Source organism: Vigna unguiculata, chromosome 11, assembly GCF_004118075.2.
Source record: "Vigna unguiculata cultivar IT97K-499-35 chromosome 11, ASM411807v1, whole genome shotgun sequence".
Lineage (NCBI taxonomy): Eukaryota > Viridiplantae > Streptophyta > Magnoliopsida > Fabales > Fabaceae > Vigna > Vigna unguiculata.
Genome location: NC_040289.1, coordinates 16,986,595 through 16,998,240, shown reverse-complemented (window position 1 = coordinate 16,998,240; position 11,646 = coordinate 16,986,595). Strand labels below are relative to the sequence as shown.

General features: G+C 34.0%; 1 protein-coding gene and 1 long non-coding RNA gene across 3 annotated transcripts; one reads left to right on the top strand and one right to left on the bottom strand.

Annotated features, from left to right (window-relative positions):
• Window positions 1-6,040: 6,040 nt before the first annotated feature.
• On the bottom strand, window positions 6,041-8,241 carry LOC114169139. Of its 2 annotated transcripts, none has more exons than XR_003600831.1 (6): window positions 7,684-8,241; window positions 7,520-7,594; window positions 7,306-7,424; window positions 7,127-7,218; window positions 6,916-6,942; window positions 6,041-6,298 (listed from the first exon to the last, which is right to left on the bottom strand). It is a non-coding gene; the product is annotated as an uncharacterized LOC114169139 (long non-coding RNA). The 2 variants fall into 2 exon arrangements; XR_003600832.1 differs by lacking the exon at window positions 6,041-6,298 and adding an exon at window positions 6,558-6,802.
• Window positions 8,242-8,835: 594 nt separating this feature from the next.
• Window positions 8,836-9,364, top strand: LOC114170216. Its single transcript, XM_028055703.1, has 2 exons — window positions 8,836-8,886; window positions 8,954-9,364. The coding sequence occupies exons 1-2, from the start codon at window positions 8,836-8,838 to the stop codon at window positions 9,362-9,364; spliced, it is 462 nt and encodes a 153-aa protein (XP_027911504.1).
• Window positions 9,365-11,646: the final 2,282 nt, after the last annotated feature.

The following is an 11,646-nucleotide window of genomic DNA, read 5'->3' as shown; positions in this document are numbered from 1 at the left end:
GTTATTTTAAGGGCATGTTCTGTGGCTTCTCGAAGACAAGACTCGACATGCTCGGCTCCAAGACAAAAAAGGAAAAGAAAAAGGATGAAGATTCCTTTTACAGCAAACATGAATTGAGAAAGAATGTAATATATTCATTTTTTCGTCAAACTAAATTAAATTTACGATATATTAATTTTCTTATATATATTTAGTGCGATTTGATTTCTCGTCCAGAAGACTTATAACGTCCTAGATAAGTAATAACATAATTAAATAAAACATTACGATGAATAATAAAATGGGTAAAGTCATGGAATATAAACGCTACTCTTTATAGTTATCCAGAAAAATACTTAGAAGGAAAACTAAGGCACATCACGATACCAATAACAAAATAGCGTAAGGGATCTACAGTATCCAAAATAAATGCTCAAGGAGCAAACAATACATGGATCACAGTCCTAAAGTAAACTCTGAAAAAGTGGAATCTGACCCAAGACGGACTAAGCAGCGGAATCTCCATCACCCTGATGACCACAGGGAGTTCTCACATCTGCTCACATCAATAAATTGATGATCATCGCAAGAGGAGAAAACCACACCCAAGACATACAAACAAGCAAAAATGGTAAGTTAGAGTAGAAAAATGTTTTATCATACCATTGCATACAATTCTATAGTCAAAGATACATACATCAACCAAGCATGTGATCACTCACAAACAAGACAGTAAGACTCAAGACACGAATTATCCGGATACATATAATTAGTCTGATTCACTGGATGCTTGCACTTGTGGTGGCCTTTACTGCTCTGCAGAGCCAATTGCCAATGGGTTTCACCCTACCACTCACAAGGTTAGTCTTCAAACATCTAAGGCCATTATCCTGCCAAAGACTAGGGCCTCCTACTGCTCTCACCACTTGAGTCAGTACGCTCTACGTGAGACTATCTGACTCTTTAGAGTGTCATGATGCAATCCTTACTTGAATCCTTACTAAATTATATAATGAAGCACCACCACGAACTTCGTGGAATTACGCCCTAAGCATGAGACACCACCATGAACTCCCACTAACAAGGGTTATGGAATTACGTCTTGACCAATGAGGCACCACCACGCAACCATCGTGAAATTACGTCCTGAACATTGAGGCACCACCATGAGATCTCACCTAAAGATTCATGGAATTATGTTCTGACCAATTAGGCACCCCCACGAAACCTTCGTGGAATTACGTCCTGACCATACCAACATAAAGTCATTATATTTGCCAATTCCATATCAACATTTATAACCAACCATCCCATTCATGTTACATGCCAAGATCATGTCAAGTTCATCAATTCCAGTCCATAAACCATTCAATACATACAAAATCACTCATTTCATGCTTTAACATAGTAATTCAATTAGACATGTGGCAAACATCCAAGAACAAAGAAGAAAGAAGAACCTGAGCACATTCTCCCTCAAGCGAGAGGGTTCTCTCGCTCAAGCGAGCTCCTTTCGCCTAGGCGAGAGCTCGAAAAGGGGAACAGTGGTGCTGTCACGTTCTCTCGCTTAGGTAAGACCTTCTCGCCTGAGCGAGATGGCTTCTCGCTCATGACTAGAGCTCATCGCCTAGGCGACAACTCGCGCAACACTTGGGAAGGTTTCTGATAATCTCGCTTAGGCGAGACCCACTCGCTTGGGCGATATTATCAGATCCTCGCATGCCACCAAATAGATTTATCTAAAATAGAGCACAGTACATGTTCATAATAATTTAAACACCACACAATCACCCAAAAGCACAAGACAGAACTGAAACACAAGTAAAATACATTTAAACACGAAACCCTAGCTTCCCTTACCTAGAAGAGCTACTGTGAGGGTTTTGAGTATGAGCAGAGAAGCACCACAACTCCTAGGACAACTTAGTGAGCTGGAAAAATGACGGACAAAGGGAATGAGGTTATCATGACGAACCTCAGTTGGAATCACGAAAATCAAGCTAGGAATGGAAGAATATGAGTGAGATACAACTTACGTGGAGTAGAAAATGGTTGAGCTAACTTGAGTATGAGCAAGCTCAAAACCCTAGCAGAGTGTCGTTTGAGAGGAAATGAGAGAAGTAAGGTGGCTTTTTTTTCTGAAAAGTGAAGTGAATGAAATGGCTAGGGCAGGTTTAGGGGTTTGGACATCCTATGGGCCTACCTTAGGCCCAACTAATCAGGGTGGCCCCTTTAAAATTAGGGCAGCAATTAAAGTGGGTCTTACAAGACTCGAAATCAATTTTTTATGCATATAAAATTATGAAAATCACATTATAGATTGTTTGGCTATTTTACAAAATCAATTTGAAGGTAGCGGATTCACATTCTCAAAGAAGTCACTTATTCTCACTTCTTCTTCAATGAAAATCAATTTGGAGCTTTCGTTTTGTCATATTTATTTTTGTACACCTTGTTTCTAAAGGGTTCTTTGGTTGTTTGCAGGTAAAAGTTGCAGAAGAAAGAAAGAAGAAGACATGAGAGATAGAGGAGAAGAACTTTTGACGGGGAAGAGTTCTAATGACGCGGTTGGCTTGGCCATGAATCCAAACGTAGCAATTGCGTAAAGATAAGGAAAGGGTGATTTTTAATTTCTAGAAGACCCAACCTTCATGAAAGCTTTCTTTAGAATATGGTAAACAAGAGTTGGCACACAAGTTGTTCGATAAAATTCCACATAGGAACGTCTCCAATTTTGTGGACAAGTTACTAATGTAATCACATCCCATATGCATTTATGAACCTTAAAAATGTTAGATGACCGACCACACTTACAAAATTAACACCTATCTTTTTGTGTTTAGTTCATTTTTTTTCTACTTATGAACATAGTTTCTTCACATCCTTCTCATACGGACAAATCTTAGAAAAATTATAGTTACTTTAACATTAAGTGTGAATCTTTTCTTTATTCTCTGCAGGATTTGGTTGTTGAAAGTACTAATATTTCATTAATTCATTCCTATTACCAAATTTTGCGAAACATTGAAAAGAGGTTACAAATTTCTTTATATATTCATTATTCTTGTTCTCTTTGCTCTCACTAAAGTTGCTCTTCGTCTTTCTATTGTTCAAAGTAAGTTGTCGTTTCTCTTTAGTTATTTAAATTTGTTGTTGTTTTTATTGAATAATTTATACATTATTTATAGATAGATATATTCACTCTAAATTTATTTGTTATCCAAAGTATATGCTTATTAATATGACTAGAAATATGTTCATGTTTAGAATCATGAGTATAGAAATAGAAAAGGCAGTTTGGGATCATAGAGCAAATGAGAGTTTTATCATATCATGCTTAGAGCAAGTGACAAATGGTGAACGTCTTGGCACTAGTTTTACTAAGAAAGGGTGGCTTGGAATTTCAAGCAAATTTAAGGAGTTAATTGGAAGAGATTATTGATGAGTGCGTATTTTTGCCCTCATTCAGTGTTTAATTCTAGGTATTTAATTGAATTTGTGTGTTTAAAGATTGATTTAATTGGGATTTCCTATAATTGGGTTTATTGAGCATGAGATACAAAAACATGTTAAAAATAGCTTTTTAGTTGCATAAATGTTCTTTGGATATTTTGAGGTGTGTTAGTGCAGCTGCAACTAAGTTGAGCTCATGGAGGTGTGGAAATAAATTGATTAAAGCTTCATGACACCTTAAAGATAAATCCAAGAATAAGAAATTATCAAAAGCACAAAAATCCAAGCCAAGCATTAAATGAAGACGGCAAGAAAAGCTTGAAAAAGTGAAGAAGTTTGGCTAAACCAAGAAGAGAGGAAGGAAAAATTGGACCTTGCGGTTTTCTTTATCTTTATGATAGAAGATAATTTGGGAAAAATATATCTTTAGATATTTTATTTGATATTTTTAAATAATTATCTTATTTAATTATATCATAAAATATTAAAAGATATTAACTACCAAATCTTTTTAAATATGACAAGATTTTCTGGAATCTTTTTAGATCCACAACAAGCAAATATATCTTGAAGATATTGGATTATTTAGAAGATAATTTGAGGAGATTGCAAAGGGTTGATTTGGAAAATTAATACAAATATTAATTGGTGATAATTTATCATATATCTTTAAGTAATTAATTAATTTAATTATATTAGATATTGATATTATCAACCAACTATATTTGTCAAATACTCTATATCTCTCCAAATATTTTTAAATATTTATATTTATCTTTATTTTAAAAGATATTTGAGAGATTTTAGCAACCGAAAAGCCTAGTCCAATTCCTATATAAAGAGACCAAGGGAGGAGCAGAAGAACGCAAGCTCGGGACTTCGGAGTTTTGGAACCCTTAGGGGTGCCTAATTTCGTTTCCTTTCTCTCTCTTTTCTTCTCTCTATTCTTCTTTTGTATTCCATGGATTGCTAAACTTCTTGGGTTGATTCCATTGTAATTTCATTATGGATTTTGAGGTTAAAATGAATTAATTTCTTTGTTCTTTTATTATTGTTGAGGTTTTAATTCATCTATGTATTTTATCTTGGAATCTCATAAAAAGTAATGATTTTAAATCTATATGCATGTTGATCATATGAGTTGAAAGATTTTTAAATTTAATTGAGACTTTACTTTGATTTTATTTAGAAACTTTCATGTGATTAAATGAGTTTTTACCAATAATTGAGACTTTACTTTGGTTAAAGGTATTTACTCTAATGAAAATTAATCGAGACTTTACTTTGATTAATTAAGCTTTTTATTTGGTGAGGAGATAAAAGAATAGACATGATTAGGCATAGTAAAATTTGATTGAGACTGTACTTTGATTGAATTCACTATGGATAATCTAAAGTTCTCACTTTTAATTGAGACTATACTTTGGTTAAAAGTGAGAACACCAACAAATTAATTAAGACTTTACATTGATTAATTTGCAAATCTACAACAATAATTAATTGAGCAATAATCTTTAGATAATCAATGATGAATCTATTTTGAAAAAGCAATGGAATCAATCTATTTTCTTTACTATTGTTTTTATTTCTTTTTATCTTTTAAATTTTATTTCTATCTTTGTTTATCTTAATCCGCTATATTTTTTATTTTATTTGACTAACCGCTTTGTATAGTTTTATAAGAACTAATTTGTTAAAAATCAATTCCGTGTTCGTTGGAAGACGACTTTGGGTTACTTTACCCTTTCTATTTTGTTGACTACTCTCTTAACAATACTAAAGTTGTTATAGATAAGTAGTATTAATTTGAACGCGTCAACGACAGCGTTATAGATAAGTAGTATTTGTATTAATTTTCCAAATATAATTAAATTAATTAATTACTTAAAGATATATGATAAATTATCACCAATTAATATTTGTATTAATTTTCCAAATCAACCCTTTGCAATCTCCTCAAATTATCTTCTAAATAATCCAATATCTTCAAGATATATTTGCTTGTTGTGGATCTAAAAAGATTCCAGAAAATCTTGTCATATTTAAAAAGATTTGGTAGTTAATATCTTTTAATATTTTATGATATAATTAAATAAGATAATTATTTAAAAATATCAAATAAAATATCTAAAGATATATTTTTCCCAAATTATCTTCTATCATAAAGATAAAGAAAATCGCAAGGTCCAATTTTTCTTTCTTCTTTTCTTGGTTTAGCCAAACTTCTTCACTTTTTCAAGCTTTTCTTGCCGTCTTCATTCAATGCTTGGATTGGATTTTTGTGCTTTTGATAATTTCTTATTCTTGGATTTATCTTTAAGTAGACATGTCAAAGTGAGCCAACCCGGCTCACACGGGTTGGCTCACCACGGGCCGGGTCAGAAAACGAGTGAGCCCAACCCGGCTCACTTTAAGGTGAGCCAGATTTTTTACAACCCGGCTCAACCCACCACGGGTTGGTGGGTTAAGTGGGTTGGCTCACCAACCCGCATACAAAATTAAAATTTTATTTATTTTTAAATTTTTAAATATTTTAATATTTAAATAATTTTTTAAGTAATGTATGAGATGATAATTACAATAAAATCAAGTACCAATGTGTCTCCATCATGCTCACTACAAGGCTCATACTAGGAAATTTCTATCATTGTATTCAACAAAACATAAATGAAAATAGTACACATCTTTATCGTGGTAATTCAAAAAATTTGGTTCATGTTTGAATCTTGTCATCCTCCAATTGCTTTATCTATCTCCCTTTGCCACTCTTCTAACATGTGCAGTTCTCAAAATCTTGTCCTACACGAACTGCAAAAAAACAAAACCTTCCCCTTACAAAAAACATAATTTGGCAGCTGCTAAATGACTGCAAAAAGCATGATAAAACAAGAACAATTTAGAAAGTAATAAAAAGCACATATTCATGAGTTATGTAATCAATGGTGATGAATAAAAAGATTTAAAGTAAAAGGTTTAGAAACTAATTCATATCATACTTAAAAAGATAAAAGTATTGATTGGTTAAATACTAGTTTTAAAATAAGCACAACAAATGCTTTGGATTTGATTGGACACCAATACACCAAGCTAGAGTATATAAACAGTGAAATTGGGTAGAGTTGCACTGAACTTAAATCTAGAGATGATATAAACAGTGAAATGATCAAGGTAAAATTATAAAACACATTAAGCTTAAATCATAAAAGTACCCAAGCTAAATACTTCTCCAGACATTACTGTTTGGAAGATTCTTACAACTATAACCACTCCCAGTTTTCTCCTCAAACTCGTAAATCATGCAACAAGATAAAATAGACTAAAAGAAAAGAAAATTAGCAACAACACACTCTGAAGCTTCTTGTCCATCTACCTGTGCATCCCCCAAACAAAAGACCATTGTAGATCAATTCGCAGCGAGTGATTGAGAAAATTAAAACGAAGAAAGTAAATAAAATTGAAGTGAAGAATGGTAGAAGCACTCACTTCTTCAAATCTGGTGGTTGCCCTGATCTGCTCATGGTGATGACATGAAAAATGACAGTAGCAAAGAAAATTTGGTGAATAGAAGTGATCATGGACACAGTACAACTTATTAAGGTATATTCCATTAATGTTTCTGTTTTCCAAAATCATGTATGGGTAATACCAGAGACAGAGACAGTATGCAGAAAACTACAAGTTTTTGTTTCCTTACCTAGAATTACTACACATGAGGTGCATTGGAGTCATGGATTGAAAAGTCTAGAACAACTTCCTCTTTCTTTTGATCATCTTCATTATCTTCATCTTCAAAATCAAGAAGAAACTATTACGAAATAATATAATTTAGAATTAGAGGTATGATGTAAAGAAAAGTGTGAAAAAATACATTACCAATATTTTCAAATCCATGTAACCAATTTTGAGTTAAAATCAGTGCTTGAACATTGTCAGGAAGAAGATTAGATCGATACTTGTTAAGCACGTGACCACCAATGCTAAATGCAGACTCACTAGCAACAGTTGTTATTGGAATACTTAACACCTCACATAAACAAATCTGCCCAAAGCATGTGCGCACATACAAGAGAGAGTTTATAGAGCATACCTTAACAGAACAGTTATATCTTTATACAGAGCAAGGACGAACTCCACATTGATGGGTGTTCAATCGCAACTTCACCTAAGTCAAGAAAAAAAATGCACAAATGAAAAGTTTCATTTGAGATGTAAACAGAGAAAGAAAGAAACATGAAAATGACGTCGCAGTACCGAGTGAGAGTGGCTAAGCAGAGGAGCAGCAGGAGCAGAAGAAGCGTCGACTCGACCACCACGGAACGGCCGACACCAACGTCGACCACCGCCGCCAAAGAACGACCGACGACCACCACCTCTATGCACCACCGCGACGGACACCAGTGAGAGAGGGAAGGGAATTGAGTCTGTGTGGGTCGAAAATTAAAATGAGAAGAGAACTAGGTTGGGGATTGCGGCTCGACCACCACGAAACGGCCGGCACCAACGTCGACCACCGCCGCCAAAGAACGATTGACGACCACCACCTGTGGCACCACCGCGAAGGACACCAGTGAGAGGGAAGGGGACTGCGTTTGTGTGGGTCGAAAATTAAAATGAGAAGAGAACTAGGTTGGGGATTGCGGCTCGACCACCACGGAACGGCTGGCACCAACGTCGACCACCACCGCCAAAGAACGATCGACGACCACCACCTGTGGCACCACCGCGACGGACACCAATGAGAGGGAAGGGGATTGCGTCTGCGTGGGTGAAAAATGAAAATGAGAAAGAAGTTAGGGATTGCGTTGCATTTTTCAGATTCTGAATGAAATATTAATTTTATTAAATTACATTTTTTTAATAAAGGTGGGTTGGTGGGTCAGCTCACCATAACCCGGCTCGAACCCACATAGCTCGCGGGTTAAGTGAGCTCAACCCGTTTTGACCCATTATCGCAAAAGTTTTTTTTTTCCCAACCCGACCCGGCTCGAACCCGGGGTGAGCCGGGTTGGCTCACGGGTTCCAGCTCACATTGACATCTCTATCTTTAAGGTGTCATGAAGCTTTAATCAATTTATTTCCACACCTCCATGAACTCAACTTAGTTGTAGCTGCATTAACACACCTCAAAATATCCAAAGAACATTTATGCAACTAAAAAGCTATTTTTAACATGTTTTTGTATCTCATGCTCAATAAACTCAATTATAGGAAATCCCAATTAAATCAATCTTTAAACACACAAATTCAATTAAATACCCAGAAGTAAACACTGAATGAGGGCAAAAATACGCACTCATCAATTATCCCAAGTCAAAGTTTAAAAATAGGTATGATAACCTTAGAAGAGATTGGAGAGCATGCTATAAATTATTTGGTAAAGAAACAGGCTTGAGATGGGACAACATGAAGAATACAGTTGATGCACCAGATGATTGGTGGGAGAGAAAAATATTGGTATGTACTAAATAAGTATGAATTTTAACACATACTATGTTTGTGCTTAATGTTGTTATGATAATAGATATTCTGGGCTGTAAACATGCAAGAAAATCCTCAATATGGAAAACTTAGGTATAAGGGACTTGCATTTGCTCACCAATTGACCACACTTTTCAAAGATGTTGTGGCTAATGGAAAGTGTGAATGGACTCCCTCAATTGGAATGTTGCCTACTAGTCTTGACATAAATGTTAATGATGTGTATTGTCCAAGTTTAGAAGGCATTGGCCTTAATTTGGAGGAAGGTTCAGGTGATAGTAAAGATGGTAGTGTTGGGGCAATAAATGATATTGAAGGCCTTAATTTTAATGTTTCACAAGGAACTAGTAGCCAAGGATTAGGAACACAAAAGAATGGGGAGAAGAGAAAAAGAAACAATAATGTTGTTGTGAAGGGTAAAGAAAAAGGCAATTGCCTCATCAAGGATAGCTGACAGGATAAGTGTAATTGCGGAATCATGCAAATCACGTGTTGATGCTACAAGTAGTGCATCCATTGGTGATGTAGTGGCCGAACTTAGAAATATTCCTGCAATAAATGGTGATTGTGTTTTCCGAGGAAAGTGTTGTCAATTGATGGTGCAAAAGTCAAATAGAGAAATGTTCCTTGTATTGCGAGATGATGTGGATGTCTTGATGGATTGACTTATGATTATAGCAAATAACCCAAATGATTTAACAAAGTGATTATTGTGTAGTGAAATCTAGTTTAAGAAAATTTGAATGCCTTGTTGTATTTGCTTTATATGTATTGAACTTTGGCTTATGGATTGGAACAAAGAGGTATCATGAAGTTATAGATATTTAATATTGTATCCCTATTTGACTGGCTCTTTGATGTAACACAGAAATCAGAGAAAACCAGAGAAGTAATGATATTAGTCTTCTGTCACTTTGACCATGAGCTTCACCACATAATGCATACTTTAAAGTTTTGTGTTCTTTAAACTAAAGGAATACTAGCAACTAGTGGTGTGATCTCATTACAATAAATGATAAATGCAGATGGCAAGTAAAAAATTCAAAGGGTTTTGCTAGAATTATAGATAACAAATATAATGAATCCTTAATTATTGTAATGCATTAATGACACCAGATATGTATTGTACAAAGTTTAAGTAGAAGGGAATTTATCTATGTTAGTTGTACCTGTAAACCCAAATGATTAAACCTTTTCAGTTTGATTCCATGGTTTGTGAAAAATAAAATACAAAACGGTGGGTTTCATTTGGAGACAATGATCATTCTGAATGAATAAATGATTGATTTGGGAATATTATAACTTTTTCTGAACTTGTATAATTATCTGCGGAGTGATATTTTGAGTCTCAATGCAAAAGACACAAAATTCTCCTAATGACTGTTGTGGCTTTTATATGTCTTTGACACCTAGGATGCTTCTAACCTCCTCCGAACTACTTTCAGTGAGCTCTATTTGGATTTCTTCTACTGTCTAGTTGTATGGTGTTAAACTTATGTGCATTATGAATTAAATAAATTCAAACTTACAAACTATAATGTCATCCATGACATACCCCCTTTCCCAATTATAATGTTATCCATGAACTCGACCCTTATTTGTGATCATTTACATTATTTTCTTTTACAATGGTTTGTTGTGTTTTACAATTGAATATTGAATGTCTGGGATATGAACTAATCCAGTGAAAACTAATGGTTTGGTTTACCTATGTTTCCGAATAACACTTTCGTCATGAGTTAAATTTAACTTACCTTCCAAGCTTAATTCATTTTATCTTTTTTTTCTTTTGATGAGTGTTTATTTAGAAGTTTACTCATAGAGTCTAACTGGTTGGTCGTTAGTGCACTGTTGCTGCATCTCATGGTTGTTAACAAATGACAATGTGGGCTAAGAAATTGCACTGTGATCAAATGAATGATTTTTTTTCTTGTCGCATGTCTGGATTTTTTCAAGTGTTGGGATCGTTGTTCTAAATCTTTCGTGCCTGCATGAATAGGTAAGCGGAAGCTGTTTACCAAGGAGGAGAAGGTTTTATTGAATAAAAGCGGGTGCCATACTTGGAAACTGCTACTTCAGTAAGTTATATGTTAGAAGGAAATTAAAAAACGACTGTGTTTTTTACTATCGTTATATTTATCGTTATATTTTTGCTGATGTTGTTGAGTACTCCATCTTATTATAACGTTATCATTGACGCGATCAAATTAATACTACTAAACTATAACAACTTCAGTATTGCTAAGATAATACTCAAAAAAATAGAAAGGGTAAAGTAACCCTAAGTCGCCTTCTAAGGTACACAAAATTGATTTTTAACAAATTAGTTATTATAAAACTATATAAAAGAGTTAGTAAAATAAAATAATAAAAATATGAGAGATAAAGATAAAAAGATAAAATAAGATAGAAACAATAGTAAAGAAAATTAGGTCGATTTCACTGCTTTTTCAAAATAAGATTCATCATTGGTTTCTTAAAGATTATTGTTATTGATTTCTTGTTTAAGACTTCAAATTAATCAAGGTAACTTCTCAATTAATTTGTTGGCGTCCTTACTTTTAATCAAAGTAACTTCTCAATCAAAAGCAAGAACTTTGTAGATTAATCTTAGTAAATTTAACCAAAGTAACTTTTCAATTAAATATTACTAATCCTAATCATGTCCATTCTTTTATCTCTTATATCTAGTAAAAGGCTAATTAACCAAAGTAACTTCTTGATTGATTTTAATCT

Coding starts and splice junctions, on each gene's coding strand:
- LOC114170216 (XM_028055703.1), top strand. CDS start 8,836: ATGAAGAATACAGTTGATGCACCAGATGATTGGTGGGAGAGAAAAATA. Junction 8,887..8,953: donor GGTGGGAGAGAAAAATATTG/GTATGTACTAAA, acceptor TTATGATAATAG/ATATTCTGGGCTGTAAACAT.